The sequence below is a fragment of the Panthera onca genome, chromosome B3 (assembly GCF_046562875.1).
Source record: "Panthera onca isolate mPanOnc1 chromosome B3, mPanOnc1 haplotype 2, whole genome shotgun sequence".
Lineage (NCBI taxonomy): Eukaryota > Metazoa > Chordata > Mammalia > Carnivora > Felidae > Panthera > Panthera onca.
Window position 1 is genome coordinate 58,327,516 of NC_138344.1, and position 17,298 is coordinate 58,344,813.

General features: G+C 39.3%; 2 protein-coding genes across 2 annotated transcripts in view; both read right to left on the reverse strand.

Moving 5' to 3' along the window:
- The window catches only part of LOC144616694 (uncharacterized), a 71,485-nt gene that overhangs the window by 30,721 nt on the left and 23,466 nt on the right, over positions 1-17,298 (reverse strand). The window contains exon 5 of the mRNA XM_078448577.2: positions 5,973-6,323. Coding sequence (XP_078304703.1) covers positions 5,973-6,323 — 351 coding nt within the window. The remainder of the gene's footprint in view (positions 1-5,972; positions 6,324-17,298) is intronic.
- Positions 12,161-16,520, reverse strand: SLC28A2 (solute carrier family 28 member 2). The gene is given in 7 exon segments (XM_081795802.1): positions 12,161-12,929; positions 12,932-12,946; positions 13,153-13,253; positions 14,586-14,667; positions 15,260-15,456; positions 15,650-15,747; positions 16,428-16,520. Coding segments are annotated over 7 exon segments (684 nt in total). The 3' UTR covers positions 12,161-12,831.

Below are 17,298 nucleotides of genomic sequence, written 5' to 3' on the forward strand. Positions count from 1 at the left end.
ACACAGGGCTTGAACTCACAGACTGTGAGATCATGACCTGAGCTGAAGTCAGACACTTAACTGACTGAGCCACCCAGGCACCCCTGAGGGTCTGCTCATAAAGACCACTCCTGGTATGAGCATTTTTAACTGAGGGTTCTAAGAAAATAAAGCTGGAAACAAAAGATTATGTGCAAATGTTTTATTGATGGATGCAATTCCCCCAGGGAAGTACATGTGAGAGAAAACAGAAGTGAAGTAGTGAAAAAGCAAAAACAAACATAAGGGATGTATTACCAAGATGGACATAGCTTCATTGCAAACAAAGCTGATTGTTTCATCTTACAGGGCATCTCCAGAGAGTACTTACAAAGCTACTGCTTCTCAGAACCATCCACCACACAGGAGGCAGCGTTTACAATGCTGGCTTCTTTCTGTCTCCAATCTCATTGGTTAAGGTTTACCACACCCCCAGACTTTAACTCCTCAACACTTCTGGATTGTTTTACCCAGCCCCATCAGGTAGCTTCTTGGGAAGCTAGAGCCTCTGCAGTCTATTCTGGCCAATTTTCAGGTGCTTTGGTCCCTCCTCCTAGGGTTCTACATGTGGGGGCCAGATAGCAGCAGGGGCTATGGCTATGGCTTTATGACAATTGGATGTCTCATAGGGTTTTTGTGAGGACTCAGTCAGGCAATACCCAGTATAAGTGGCTACCCATAGCTCAGCAAATGTTACTGTTATTATTAATAGTAATTGAGATTTTTGTGTGTGACTATTATATGATATGACTGTTATGAGCCTTTCTCCCACCCCTTCTAAGACTTTATTAAGCACCGCTGGACTCAGTCAGCACTTTGATACAGAGCCAGACACATGTGAGTGGTTCAACAATGCCATGGGCTGTTGTCTACAGCAGTAGGAGACAGCCAAGCAGCCAAATGCATTTACAACAAATTCATAATAATGGTGGCCACCAGCCAGGCGGGATGCAGTTATGCAATGCAGCTGAGCACTTTGCCTTTATAAAAACATGACTATCATAATGCCTTCCATTGTCTAGCTACTCTAAAAAATTATTTTCAACATCTAACTGGTCTCTGAAATCCACTAAGGAAATAAATTGGTATTGTTTTTTGTTCTATAAATTATAGCCATGTAGCTGAAGGATAATTTCCCCATTCACAGAGTCATAGTTTGTTTCTAAAACCATGAATACAGGAGCCCTCCATTGTAAAATATCTGAAGGATAATATGTTCTTTGGGAAATTTTCTGTATCATCCTGAGTTTGGTTAATCATAAATGAATATCCTTCACTTAATGAATAATTCAAATCAGTCTTGTCACCATGGAAAAGGGGTTACCCTCCTCTAATGTTTCTTTATGAGGCATTCAGTGCCACAGACATAAATGTTTACTTCCCCTGAGGGAATGACAGCTCTTGACAAGTAGAAATATGATTTCGGCAAAGAAATTACTGTTCTCTAAGTTAAAAATGGCTTCAATATTCCTGTTTGGATTCCTGCTTAAAATATATGGAAAGGATTTTTATAGTCAAAGTAAATCTCTGTACGTTTGAATGTGATAAACATGAGCCTTGAGACAGTGAAAGAGTGAATTTGGGGAATTCAAAAATATGCCTTTGCCTTTCTGGAAGCAAGAGTTGAGTTTTTAAAAATAAAAACTGATAGAAGTTACTCAGTCTAATGAAAAATGTAAGCTTCTTATGTCATGTAATTCTTCTAATGTAATTTCTTATGTCATGCTCTTCTTGTTAATGACTAGTGTTTACCATGAGTGTCTCGTATTTGTTTTGAATTCATTTGATGACCTAGTTGTCTCTTTTCCCTGATCTACATCATCCCCATCACCTAAGAACAGATTTGGTTTCATCAGTTCTGATCTTTGGCCTTGTGCCCTAAACATGGCAGGAGGCTCCTGTCTGGATGCTTCAAGCCATCCCTAGCAGCCTCTAGCTACCAGCCTCTAGCCCCTTCTGAGACTATCTTTGGTCCCAGGAAGAGTGGTAGGACTTGCACAGGATATGGAATCAGGTGTCATCAAAGTTGCAGAGAAATATAAGGAATATATGGTAGAATTCTGCAGGAAGTATTGAACTTTAAGTTGGAAGATATTAAAGAGAAAGAAAGCCAGGGAACCAAGGAGAGAACATTCTTTAAACATCTTTATGTTCCAAGTGCTTTAAGGTTAAGACATTTAATCTCCACAACAACACTTTAACAAAGCCATTATTATCTTCATTTGCATAACTGAGAACAGAGGCTCTGAGAGGTTAGGTGCCTTTTCCAAAGTCACTTAGGTATAGATTTCTTAGGGAAAGTCAATAGTTCTGTGTGGTGATCGTGTACTTGGACAGGTGGCATGAGACAGTGGTAAGAAGGAGATTGGAAAGCTGGATATCATCCAGAAAGTGAAAAGCCTTAATAAGCCATGTCCTTTTTCACTATACAAGGCTGGCTTCGGTCCTTGTTAGCTTTGTAACCAAAAGCAAGCATTTAACCTCTGTCTGCCTGATTGTCCTTGTCTTTAAAATGGAGGGGGGCTGGACCATGACACCATCACACCTACCACAAAAGGTTTTGTTAATTTCAGTGAGTTAGTGTAAAGAAAAGAAATTCAAACATAGAAAAGTGCCATACAAATCCTACTCATTTCTCGTCATTTCTAGTTGCAAAAATTTACAATCCAGCTGGGAGGACATGACATACATACAATGTACACAGAATAAATAGAGTAACCACAGAAGTGTAACTTTAGGTTTAGCTGTCTTGATGTCCCAAAAGTCATCCACTGGAGAATCTCCCATCCTATAAGACTTAATGGAAATGGTTTTGCACCAGCGTCCTAAATGAGAATCTCTGTTGACTGGACTGCCTATACCACACCATCAACACTGCACACCATCTGAATTCTTGAATTCTCCAAAATACCACTGGCAGTGGAATATATAGACAGTGGACTTTTATTGAAGATTTGAGGGCAAAGCTGTTGGAGTTAAGGCAGGGTAGATATTAGGTACCTTTGTTTTCTCTCTTTTTTTTAATGTGTATTTTAAGAGAGAGAGAAAGACAGCATGAGCAGGGGAGGAGCAGAGAGAGGGAGAGAGAGATTCCCAAGCAAGCTTCATACTGTCACTGCAGAACCCAACGCAGGGCTCAATCCCATGAACCATGAGATCATGAACTGAGTTGAAACCAAGAGTCAGACACTTAACTAAGTGAGCCATGCAGGTGCCCCGGTATCCTTGTTCTTAAATGCCCTTTGCCCTATTCTGCCTATGAGAAGTCCTCACTGGCCATCCCTTCACAAATAGCCCTAGCCCAGTATCATTTTGCTCCATTTCTTCCTTTTTTTTTTTTTTTTTTGCCTTCCCATTTTCTACCTTTCCACAAACCTATTCATATTATACTTATGTAGCAATAATAACTAACATGGATTTAAAATCCTATTTTGGGAGTGCCTGAGTGGCTCAGTCAGTTAAGCTTCTAACTCTTGATTTTGGCTCAGATCATGATCTCATGGTTGGCAAGTTCAAGCCCTGTATCGGGCTCTGAGCTGATAGCACAGAGCTTGCTTGGGATTCTCTCTCCCTCCCTCTCTCTCTGCCCCTCCCCCACTCACGTTCTCAATCTCTCTCTCCCTCTCTCAAAATAAATAAGTAAACATTTAAAAAATAAAAAATGTTATTTTGTACCAGGAAGTATAAGTGCTTTATCTGTGTTCTTTGATTTGCCAGACATTTCCTCTCCTTTTGTTGTGCCCCAGGTATTCAAGCCCAAACCCTTGGAGTTTCATCTTCTTTGTTCTTCAACAAATATTAAACAACTTGTGTGTGTGTGTGTGTGTGTGTGTGTGTGTGTGTGTGTGAGGCACAGTGCTAGCTCCTACGGCTTTGGTAACAAAACAGATTTGCTCTCTGCTCCTATGAAGCTCCACACTCAGAGAGCTGATAAAAGCAACTTGTTGAATGAAGACAATTCTGTCTTTGAGGGAATTGCTAGCTTGAATAGCAATCATTTTTTTACTTGCTGCAACAGAAGCCAACAGTAAGACAAATAGCAAAATGAGACAAAAATACAAAAGATGCCACACAGCAGGACATGATTGGCACACAAGTAGTTCAGAAAGTATAAATACTTTAGAAACTGATGAGATCATTTGGGTTAAACCTGTGGGCCTGCAATGGAGAAGGAAGGAAGGCAGGAAGGGCTGAGATGTTGTAAAAGTGGACATAGTGATTAAGAGTAAGGCCTTTAATTTTTTTTTTAATATTTATTTATTTTAGAGACAGAGCACAAGTGGGGGAGGGGCAGAGAGAGCTGGAGACAGAATCTGAAGCAGGCTGCAGGCTCTGAGCTGTCAGCACAGAGCACGATGCGGGGGCTCAACCCCACAAGCCATGAGATCATGACCTGAGCTGAAGTTGGACATTCAACCGACTGAGCCACCCAGGCACCCCAAGAATAAGGGCTTTAGAATCAGTCACACCTGGGCTCAAATCCCAGCTGTCACTTACTATGTGACTGTAGGGAGCAAGTTAATTTAATTAATTAAGCAACTTAATTTAAGCCTCTCTTTCCTCCTTTGAAAAGGAGGAAACTCGGAAAAGGGCACCTGGGTGGCTCAGTCAGTTGAATGGCTGACTTTGGCTCAGGTTAAGATCTCGTGGTTTGCGAGTTCAAGCCCCATGTCGGGCTCTCTGCTGTCAGTGCAGAGCCTGCTTCAGATCCTCTGTCCCACTCTCTCTCTGTACCTCCCCTCCTTATGCTTTCTCTCTCTCTCAAAAATATACAAACATTAAAAAAAGAAAAAGGAAAACTGGGATAATACTAGTACCTTCTTCAAAGGGTTGTTGTATGGATTAAATGGAGGGAAAAGAAAAAAAAATGTAAATCTTGTTAAGCAATGCCAGGAGTGATAAGTGCCAAGCAAATGTTCATGTATAAAGAAGCAAAGCCTCTCTATATAAGGTCCTTACACTTTACTTGTGAAAAGAATATCTGGGGCACCTGGGTGGCTCAGTGGGTTAAGCATCCGGCTTCGGCTCAGGTCATGATCTCACAGTTTGTGGGTTCAAGCCCCATGTTGGGCTCTGTGCTGATAGCCCAGATCCTGGAGCCTACTTTGGATTCTGTGTCTCCCTCTCTCTCTGCCCTTCCCCTGCTCTCACTGTCACTGTGTCTTTCAAAAATAAATAAACATTTAAAAAATTTAAAAAAAAAGAATATCTTTGGAGCACCTTACCATTTACACAATATGGTTTTTTCACATGCATTAATTCAAATTTCTAGCAGCTTGTAAGGTACATATGATCATCATCACATTCAATATGCAGAAACAGAACTAGACTAAGACCACTCACATGGCTGCATAGGGACTCTGGTCAGGACTCCAGATCTTCTGGCTCCTAATCTTTGTATTCCTGTCTTAAAAGGCAATTATTCCCACAGAGGTGATAGCCCTTTAAATGCTTGACAACCACTAGCTTAGCCAAGGGCTTTCACCAAGAGTAGATCAGGAATCTAAAGGTGAGTCAGAAGTGGGAGTCAAACACAAACTTTGCCTACCTCAAATCTCTAGAAATAACTGGCCAAATATAAGCCGATCTAAATGTCCATTAATAAGGAAACACATACCTTAGCGTACCTCCTTATACGTAATATCATGTAGCCAATAAAATAAACGAGGGAGATCTGTATGTACTGGCCTAGAAAGACGGCCCCACACATAAGCAAAGACGTCAGGCTGTGGAACAATGTGCAGGAGACGCTTTCCAGTTTAGAAATCCGACTCCACCCATTCAGTGACCCAGTCTGCCACTCTCCTCCTTTCCTCACGCCCAAGGTCTCCTTTCCACACTGATACCCCACATCCCACCAGAGCCCCCCTTCCACAACCCCCACTTCTCCGGTCCTCTTTTCTCTTGCCCGCTCTCCCTTAACCTCCACCCTTTTCTGCTTGAGAATCCTGTACCTGAGCTGCGGGTGTGGGGCACGGGGAGAGGGTGCGACTTCCAGGCGGAAACCTGCAGCAGGCGCTCTGGCGCCTCCCAGGACGCCGAGTGGCATGTTTGCCCCGCCCCCAGGAAGGAGCCCGAGAGTGTTTGGTCTCCGTTGCGCGCGCCTCCCCGGAAGGACTGGGCCGCCCAGTCTTCTTCTGACCAAATTACTTTAGCCTTCTGAGGGTGCCTCTTAGCCCTAGGAGTCGGCGTAGCATTTGCTGAGATCGAGTTCAGTACCAAATTTTCCTGCTCGCTCCTCCCGCTTGTGAGACTGTTTTTGCAGGTGATGGTGTTGTCAGGCTTCCTGCTATGGCAGTGCGGTCCTATATGTGCGAGAGTTTAGACCAGATTTTCTTTAAATAGGAAACAGAGAATCAAAAAGCAGGCCCTTACCTATGCAAGGAGATATAGAGCTTTCTCCGTCCCGCATTCTTCCCTGTGTGGGCTAAATTGCATACATAACTCAAATCAATAGTCGTGAACTCAGTTCTTTAAGTAGTAATAATAGTAGTTAACCCTTACATTGGGCTTAACAGTGAGCACTGTTTTGATCCCTTTAAAACCTCACCTAGGTAAAACCTTTACCTAGAATGCAGGTTCCATTATCCCCATTTTATAGACAAGGATGCCAAAAACACAGGAAGTTAAGGAACTTGCCCAAGATCACCCAGGGATAAGTGGCAGAGCCCCAGTCAGAACCTGGCCTACTGTCCAGTACCACCCACCACTGCACTGCACTGCCTCTCAGAAAGAAACCAGGCTAGGGTAAAATTGTTATTGTCCAGGTCAAGAAGCAGTTTATTGGGGCTTCGTTTTGTTTTATGTCAAGTTTGGAAAATATGGGAGAAGAGAGAGGAGTGGAGACTGGAAAGAAGACCAGGAGGTTCTGAGCTCAGATAATTGTAAAGGAGAAGAAAGTAGATTAGCTATGGGAACATACAAATACCCATATCCATGTTTAATATATCTATATCTAGATAGATAGATAGATAGATAGATAGATGTGTGTGCGTGTGTGTGTGTGTGTACTTTATTGAGGAGAAATTCACATACCGTAAAATTATTTTAAAGTGAAAAATAAATGATATTTAGGGCGTTCACAATATGGTGAATATTGACAACATTTCCACCATCCCAAAGTAAAACTTACATTCTTTGAATAGTCATTCCCTATTCCTCCCTTCCCCCAGTCCTTGGTAACCACCAATCTGTATTCTGTCTCTATGGATTTATCTATTCTGAATATTTCATATAAATGGAATCATACAAAATAGAATCACACAATAATAAGACTTGTGTCTGGCTTTTTTGAATTAGCATAACATTTTCTAGGTTACATCATGTAGCATATATATCAGTACTTCATGCTTTTTTATGGCTGAATAAAATTCTATTGTATGTATATAACACCATTTGTTTATCCATTCAGCAATTGATGGACATTTGGATTGTTTCCACATTTTGACTATTATGAATAGTGATGCTATGAACGTGCCTGCACATGTACTTGTTTGAATACCTGTTTTCAGTTCTTTTGGGCATATACCTAAGAGTGGAATTGGGGGGCCATGGGATAATTCTATGTTTAACTTTTTAAGGAACCCCTGCATCCTTCTGAAACTCATTCTTAAGGCTATAGTATTATTCATATTATAAATAATATTAGATATATGAAATATATTAAACATTTTAAATCAGAGTATATCAGACTTGGCAATGTTGATATTAAGATCAGAGAATTCTTTGTTGTGGGGACTGACTTGTGCATTTGAGGATGTTTAGCAACAATTCTGGCCTTTACCCAGTAGATGTCAGTAGCATTCCCCCAGTTGTGGCAACTAATAAGGTCTCAAGATATCACCAAATGTCCTCTGCGTGGCAAAATTTCCCCCTCTTACCACTGAAACCCATTGTTTTAAAGGATTCTCTGTATACGTGAAGCAAATTTGTCACTAAAACAGAACACTCAAAGTAAAGGCCTTTGAGAAATGGATGTTCCTTGCAAGTTTGCATACAGGAGATATTTTTTGTTTACTGTGTAATAATGTTAAGGAGTTTGCAGGTTTACATACAAATGTGTGACAACCAGAAAATTGTATCATTAAATATTCATGTAACTTTCATATGTACCGTTTGTACCATAAACTCAGCTCATCCACAGAACTCTAAGAAATATAGCTTTTTATCTCAGTATGTTATATACCAAACCACATTTACAGCACACTGTGTCACATAATTTTTAAGTTCTAGGCAATCACCATTTTGCTTTCTGATTCTCTATTGGACTTTTTTTTTGTTTTAGATCCCACATATAAATGATATCATGCAGTATTTGTCTTTGTCTAACTTATTTCACTTAGCATAATTGTTTATCCATGTTGTTGCAAATACCAGGATTTTCTTATTTTATAAGGAAGAATAATATTCCATTGTGTATATATACCACATTTTCTTTATCCATTCATCAGTCAGTGGACATATATGTTATTTGCATACCATGGCTACCGTGAATAATGCTGCAATGAACATGTGAGTACAGATAGTGATTTCATTTCCTTTTAGATGTACACCCAGAAGTGGGATTGCTGGATCATATGATAATTCTATTTTTAATTTCTTCAGCAACCTCCATACTCTTTTCCATAGAGGCTGTACCATTTTACATTACCATCAATAGGGTATGAGGGTTTCCTTTTCTCCACATCCTTGCCAGCATTTGTTACCTTTTGTCTTTTTGATAATAGCCATCCCAGCAGGTATAAGGTGATATCTCATTGTGGTTTTGAGTTTAATTTTCCTGCTAATTAGTGATGTTGAGCACCTTTTCATGTACCTGTTGGTATGTCTTCTTTAGAAAAAATGTCTATTCCTCTGCCCATTTTTTAATTGGATTATGGTTTTTTGCTATTGAGTTGTATTGCTTGCAAATATTTTCTCCCATGCTGTAGGTTGACTTTTCATTTTGTTGATAGTTCTCCTTTGTTATGCAGAAGCTTTTTAATTTTATGTGGTCCCACTTGCTTATTTTTCCTTTTGTTTTTGGTGCTTTTGGCATCATATCAAAAAAATCGTTGCCAAGATCAATGTCAAGGAGCTTAACCCACTATGTTTTTTTCTGAGAATTTTAAGGTTTCAGGTCTCATGTTCAATTCTTTAATCCATTTTGAGTTGATTTTTGTCTATGATGTAAGATAGGAATTCAGTTTCATTCTTTTGCATGTGGATATACAGTTTTTCTGGCACCATTTATTGAAGAGACCATCCTTTCCCCATTGTATGTTCTTCGCTCCTTTGTCAAAATGAATTGACCATACATGCATGGGTTTATATTTCTGGGCTGTCTATTCTGTTCCATTAATCTATGTGTTTGTTTTTATGAGAATCACTATAGTGATTACTATAGATTTGTAATATAGTTTGAAATCAGGAAGTGTGGTGCCTCCAGCTTTGTTTTTCTCAAGATTGTGTTGGCTAGTTAGGATCTTTTGTGGTTCCACATGAATTTTAGGATTTTTTCTCCATGAAAAAGAAATGCCAGTGGAATTTTGATAGGGATTTCATTAATTTGTAGATCACTTTGGGTGGTATGGACATTTTAACAATATTAATGCTGCTAATCCATGAACACAGAGCATCGTTCCATTTATGTCTTCTTTAATTTCTTTCATCAGTGTTTTATAGTTCTTAGTGTACTGATCTTTCATCTCCTTGGTTAAATTTTTTCCTAAGTATTTTATTATTGATGCCTTTGTAAATGGGATTTTTTTTATTTTTGTAAATGGGATTTTACAATCCCATTTCTTTTTCCGATAGTTCATTATTAGTGTATAGAAAAACAACTGATTTTTATATATTGATTTTATATCCTGAACTTACTAAATTCATTCATTAGGTCTTAACAGTTTTTTGGTAGAGTCTTTAGGGTTTTCTATACATAAGATCATGTCATTTCTACAAACACAACTGATTTTTATATATTGATTTTATGTCCTTAACTTACTAAATTCATTCATTAGCTCTTAACAGTTTTTTGGTGGAGTCTTTAGGGTTTTCTATACATAAGATCATGTCATTTCTACAAGCAGAGACAATTTTACTTCTTTTCTGATTTAGGTGCTTTTTTTTCCCCTGCCTAATTGCTCTGGCCCTGACTTACAGTACTGTGTTGAATGAAAGTGATGAAGGTGGGAATCCTTGTCATATTCCTGATCTTAGAGGAAAAGTGTTCAGCTTTTCACTGTTGAGTATGATGTTAGTTGTTGGTTTGTCATATATGGCTTTTATTATGTTGAGGTACATTCCATTTGTCCAAATTTGTTGGGAGTTTTTATCATGAAAGGATACTGAATTTGTTCAGTGCTTTTTCTGCATCTATTGAGATGATATGACTTTTATCCTTCATTTTGTTAAACTGGTATATCACATTTATTGATTTGTGTATGTTGAACTATCCTTGCATCCCAGAAATATATCCCACTTTATGTGAATGATCCTTTTAATGTCCTGTTGAATTTGGTTTGCTAATATTTTGTTGGGAAATTTTGCATCTATATTCATCAGGAATATTAGCCTATAACTTTCTTTTCTTGTGGTGTCCCTGTCTGGCTTCAGTATCAGGATAATGCTGGCCTCATAAAATGAGTTTGGAAGTGTTCACTCCTCTTATGTTTTTTGGAAGCATTTGAGAAGATGGGTATTAAATCTTTTTTAACTGTTTAATAGAAATCACCAGTGAACCCATCTGATCCTGGGCTTTTATTTGTTGGGAGGATTTTGATTACCAATTCAATCTCCTTCCTAGTAATCAATCTTTTTAGAATTTCTGTTTCCTCCTGACTCAGTCGTGGTAGGCTGTATGTTTCTAGAAATGTGTCCACTTCTTCTAGGTTATCTAGTATGTTGGAGTATAATTGTTTGTAGCAGTTTGTTATGATCCTTAGTATTTCTGTGTTATCAGGTGTGATATCTCCTCTTTTATTTCTGATTTTGAGTCTTCCCTCTCTCTTTCTTAGCTGAAATTTTGTCCATTTTGTTCATCTTTTTTTAAAAAAATCCAGCTCTTAGTTTCACTGATCATTTCTATTATCTCTTTTGCCTCTATTTCATTTATTTCTGTTCTGATTTTGTTCTTTTCTTTGAGCTTAGTTCGTTCTTCTTTTCTAGTTCCTTGAAGTGTTAAATATGTTTATTTTGAGATCTTTCCTTTTTAATAATGTATAAACTTTATTAATGTATAAAAGCTATAAACTTTCCTCTTAGAACTGCTCTTGCTCCATCTCCTAAATTTTGGTGTGCGGTGTTTCCATTTTCATTTGTCTCAATAGTTTTCTCAAATCTTCGCCCATTTTACTTAAATATAATTAACATATAACACTGTATAGATATAAGGTATGCAACATAATACTTTGATGTATGTATATATTGTGAAATGATTACCATGATTAAGTTTAGTTAACATCCATCATCTCACATAGCTACAATTTTGTTTCCTTGCTATGAGTCAAGATATTTTAATTTCTTTTTTGATTTTTTTGTTTTGACCCACTATTCAGGAGTATGTTGTTTAATCTCCACATACTGGGCAGTTTACCAGTTTTTTTCCTTGTTCTTGATTTCTAGTTTCATAGCATTGTGGTCAGAAAAAAATGCTTGATATGATTTCAACCTTCTTTAATTTATTAAGATTTGATTTGTGACCTAACATATGATCTATGAGATAATCTCCCTGTATAACTGAGAAGAACATGCATTCTGCTGCTGTTGGGTGGACTGTTCTGTAAATGTCTGTTAGGTCCATCTGGTCTAACATGTAGTTTAAATTCCCTGGTGGATTTTCTGTCTGGATGATCTATCCGTTGTTGAAAGTAGAGTACTGAAGTCCACTACTATTATTGTATTGCTATTTCTCTCTTCAGATCTGTTAGTATTGGTCTTATATCTTTAGGCGCTCTACGTTAAGTGCATAAGTATTTATGATTATTATAGCTGCTTAATGAATTGACCCTTTTATCATTATATAATGTCTCTTGTTACAGTTTTTGGCTTAAAGTCTATTTGTCTATTGTAAGTATAGCTACCTCTGCTTTCTTTCGGTTTCCATCTTCATGGAATATTTTTTCCCATCCCTTCACCTTCAGTCTGTATGTCTTTGAAGCTGAAGTGAGTCTCTTAGAGATAGCATATAGTTAGGTCTTTTTTTTCTTTTTAATCCATTCAGCTACTCTATCTCTTTTGATTAGAAAACTTAGTCCACTTACATTTAAAGTAATTATTGATAAGTATGGACTTACTATTGAAAATTTGTTGTTTTCTGGCTTTATAGTAGTTTCTTTGTTTCCTTCTTCCTCTCTTTCTCTCTTCCTTTATGAATTGATGGTTTTTCTTTTTCTTTTTTTTTTAAGTTTACTTACTTATTTTGAGAGAGAGAGACCATGCATGTGAGTGAGGCAGGGATAGAGAGAGAGAGAGAGGAGAGAGAGAATCCCAAGCACTGCCAAATCTTTACCTACAACCTATCTATATTCCAGTCACATAAATACAGTACCTTCTTCTCAGGGAAACCACCCTTCCTTACTTCTTCCTCTGGCCCTCCACTTCTCAGTACCCTACCAATACAGGTAAAATCTGTCACTAATGCATACTAGAGCTACTGCTGAGGATGCACCTAATAGAGAAAGGGACACAAATCTAGACTACCACATATACCAATCTCTTTTTATATACTATATTAGCATCCACATGATTATCGAGACCTTATTTCTCCCCACTCCCAGAAAATTCCTGAGTGGAAAATAGAGTACAAGAGAAGGGAGCAGGAATCCTGGTGCTCACTCAACTCCGAAAGAGGTCTATGCAGCACACATAGGCCTTGTAGGTGCTACTGGTGAAACCTGTGTTTAGGAAGGAGACACAGTCAGTTTCAGCTCCCTGGGGACATAGAAGATTCCTACATAAGGAAGACAGAATTACTAAGAAAAAAGTTTTACACATATTCCTTAAGGCTCTTAATTCTTGGGTGTGAATTGAGAATGTTGTTTAGATGCCTTTTCTATGCATCTTTGAGATGGATGGTTAAATCAATATTCTCAGAGAGATTTTTTTTTAGGATCTAGGTAAGGGATTTCTGCCAAGAGACTAAGCTGAGGTGCCTACCTGCCACACAGGCAGTGATAATGGATACATAGGCCCCTGTGAAGAGGGCACTGACCTAAACCTTGGAAACAAGTCACTCTTCTGGTGGAGTACCATTGATGCTATAGACAACAAAACACAATAACTTGATCTCTTCCTCACCAGGCAATCAGGTATACCCAGTGAGCACCCACCTAGAAGAATGCAGAGGAACAAACACAGCAGATGAATACGATCCCTACCACTGACCACCAGAAGCCAGCCTATGGTACCCCAACAAGTGTGTTTTATACATTAATCCTGATGGGTCACTAACTCAGAAATTCCCTAGGTCAAGGATTTGTATATGACCCTAACTTCATTGCTTCTGTGAACATTCCTAAGATGTATATGGATCAAGCAACGCTCTTCATTGCTGCAGGCAGGCACAGATCCTTGGGTGTTCACTAGATGAGATCTGCATTCTTAAGCCAGCACCAGAATTAGATGGACTGCTTTGAGCCAGAGGGATAAGGAAGGCAACATTCACCTAAACCTCAGCCACATGATGCATTTCCCACTACTGGATGGCAATTGCAGTCAGACCGTAACCAGGCATCAGGATTAGAATACAGCCAGTTGTTTAACAGAAAGGAAAAGATAAACTGAAATGAAATTGTTTCACTTTTAAGTTGTTCAATCAGCTACCAAATAAATCAATGTAATGGTTCTATTCCAGAATATGAGTGCCATAAAAAATGGACACACTGAAGTGTATTTCTTTTTATACATTATTTCTAACCTGGAACTTCTAAACTCTTAGAATGCTAGTCATTCTCCCTGCTGCTACCCTCAAAGACAATTCCACTTTCCTCATATCACTTTCTGGCAGTCATCACCCACATTCAGCAATATCTTCAGTAGTCTAACCGTATCTGTGCCTGCTTTACATACTTACACCTCCTACACCTGATGACCTGTAGCTTTTAATCCAACGCTTCATACCGCTTGGACTTCCTGTCTATCTGCCTTATGTGTGCACTGTTTTTATTTGCATTTTGATTCCTTGTGCAACTTCTATTTCTATGAAGGTAGCTGGTGAGTACCCTAATTTCCGAAGGGACTTTTGCTACTGAATAGAACCCCAAATATCTTTACTTATATATCCACTATGCCCATTTAATGGCAAAAGAAAAATATATCATTACAATCTTCCTCATAGAAAAAAATAAAAATAAAATTGGTCTTTTGGACCTCCAATCAAAAGGGAAAAAAGTAACAAAAATTAACATTGTAAATCCAGATGGGATCCATGCATAGCCCAGTATCATGGTTGCCTTAACTCCAAATCAAATGCTGCCTGAGAGGGCCCATTTCACATCAGCTTCTCTATCTGGTCTCAAGTTGTACTGAAGTACCAGTAGTGCCCACTGGGATCTGGTTGGCTTATTGGGTAGTTGGGAAAATGAATTAACTCATTCAACCCTCCCAGTATGATTCCTATGGAACTGAGATTAGCAAATCCACAGTGTGAAAATATAATGATTTCAGCTATCACTTAGGGAAATAAAAATAAATAAGTAAATAAACTCAGTCCCTTGTGTGCACCCATATAATCAGGATAAAAGTTCCAGAGTACTTAGAACCCCAATCTAGTCCACATTACCCTAAAGGATGTAGAAAGGATGCTCAGAAAATAATCAGTTCCTGAGTTGTTACAGGGATAATTACAAGGAAACTACCATGGGCCTCTTTGCCCAACACTCTTCTTGTTGAAGCCTGTGAATAAGGAGAAGGCCTAGGAATGATAACGATCAAGAAAGGAAAGACAGAGGGAGAGAGAGAAAAGGAGATCAATTTATGGCAACTTAAACTTATAAAAGAAGAAGGGACCTTAGACCATCAGTGTCCACCCTGGACTGCCCCGACTGTGAAGACCCAACAATTAATTACATTACAGAGAGAGGCTGGGTCAGACAGTGTGGGAAGAAGACCTCAGGGAAGCTTGGGTATTGGAGCTAAGTGTAAAGTTATGCTTGCTTTCTGGTTAGGGCTGGGACCCTGGGAAGGGATCTGCAGGTATGAAACAAGCTTTTGTTTAACATGTTCTTTCTGCCCACAGACTATTTGTGTTTTTCAGGATTCTCACTTACAGAAATCCACTGTTTCTCTCCCCCAATCCACTCTTCTGCAGAAAGATGTTTGTTCTTATATTGAGACAGTTGCTGATAAGCCACCAACTCATTTGTGAAGAACTTGATCTCCACCATCATACTCACAGAATAGTCTGCCCACTCTACACCCATCATGAAAACCATGGGCTTTAGTACGTAGGAGCAGTTGACCCGGGTGAAAGAAAGAGATATCCAAGGAAAAGGAGTCCTGGAGCCAAGGACTCTCTCTGGAGCCTTGACTCTGTCTTCTCCACCCTCCTCCTATCCATGTTCTCTCTTAGCTCACTAAGGGGCAGGGTATGTACAGTTCAAAGCACTACTTAACCACAACTAGAGGGATAGCCCAACAAATGTAACCCTTTATCTGGAAAGGGAGTTTCTGAATGTCTACCAATTCTCCTAGCCAGGAGAGGGCAACATTGATGTAGGACAACACGCCCACAAAAGGCAATGAGGATAGCTGCTACATTGCCAAAATGGTCTATGGCATCCATGGTTCATTACTGAGAGCTTCCAGGACATTCTTCTTCTTCCTGTGGTTATTGGGCCTAAGGGAAGAATGTGGTGTCTAGAGTAGTCTCAGCCCCTCAGAGAAGAGAAATTCCATGGTTCCTGCAGTCCAGGAACACAGGAGGAGAGGCAAGACGAGCTTAAGAGGTGAAGGGGGTTTGGTGGCAATCACAGTGAAACAATATCTGACTTAATTGCCATGAAATTATACTGACATCAAGGATAGAGGATAATGACATGTAGAAGATAGAGGCTGGTGGAAGGATTAAATAAAAGAGGAAAATCAACATGGTTAGCTAGAGGCAGAGGTAGACAAGAGGGGATATGTAACCATTTTATTACTTCTCCAAGAGACTTGAAGCCTCTGCCATCACACCACTCTTGACCCTGCACTTGACCTCACCACCCCCTCAAATTATATGCTTCATTGGACTCATGCACAGGGTGATTTTACCCCTTCCATATTCTTGAACTTGGACTCATCCAAGTTATCAGTTTGACAAGGCAAGAGCAGAAGGAGCAGCCATCATAGAGGCAGAAATCAAGCAAGGATGATGCATCAATCAGTAAGGCCAAACTTAGGAATCAGTATCTGTAGAACCCAGACTAAAGCTCAGCAGGGTGTCATCAGACTATGCCTGCCCCGAAGGATTTGGAGGATCCCAACACAATGCCCAAAATGGTGGCAAACCTTCCAGTCATCACTGCATGGATTTCAGAGGGCATCGTGTCTGCAAGACATAGCAGATGAGCAGGGGTGCCTCTGTCATTAAACAAGGAGAGCTGTGTCAGATTCAGGAGGGTGTGGCTCCCCAGCCCCAGAGTGCCCACCCCATACCCCGGGACACATCCCTCCAGTGTGAGTGCCCTTTCAGCACTCAGCTCTGCTGTCAGACCTTCCCAGTGTCTGTCTCACTCCTTCTGGCACCTACTCATATCCTGGCTGGCATTGTTCTCATGTTTTCACATGAGTTTGTCTCATCAATTTAAATTTTAAAAAGCTATAGAAAGGAAATGGTATCTTTCTTGTGTATGCTCTCAGTGTCTAAAGCCATATACTTAATGAATGACCTTATGGAGTACATATTAGCTGCTTAAAAAGTACTTATTAAATGAATTGCAAATAGATTATTAGAGCCCGGTGTTGATGAAAGAATCAAAAGAAACCATGTTTGTTGTAACACTGTGTGTCAATTATACTTCAATTTAAAAAGGTTGTGAAAATGTTGTGAAAGTATGAAGACCTAACTATATGCCTACTGCTGTACAAGATAATAGGGATATTAATATGACTAAGGCAAAGTTCCTGCTGTTAAGAGTCTAGCAGAAGAAACTAATCTGGTAATGCATAATTGCAGCAAAATGTGAAGTGGTATGGTAGAAGTGTGCAGAAGTACCCTAAGAACATTTCAGAAACAGTTAATTAGCCTAAGCTTTGGGAGACAAAGACCTCAATACTAACTTCATGCCAATTTGACAAGCTATCGTCCCAGGCATTGAGCTG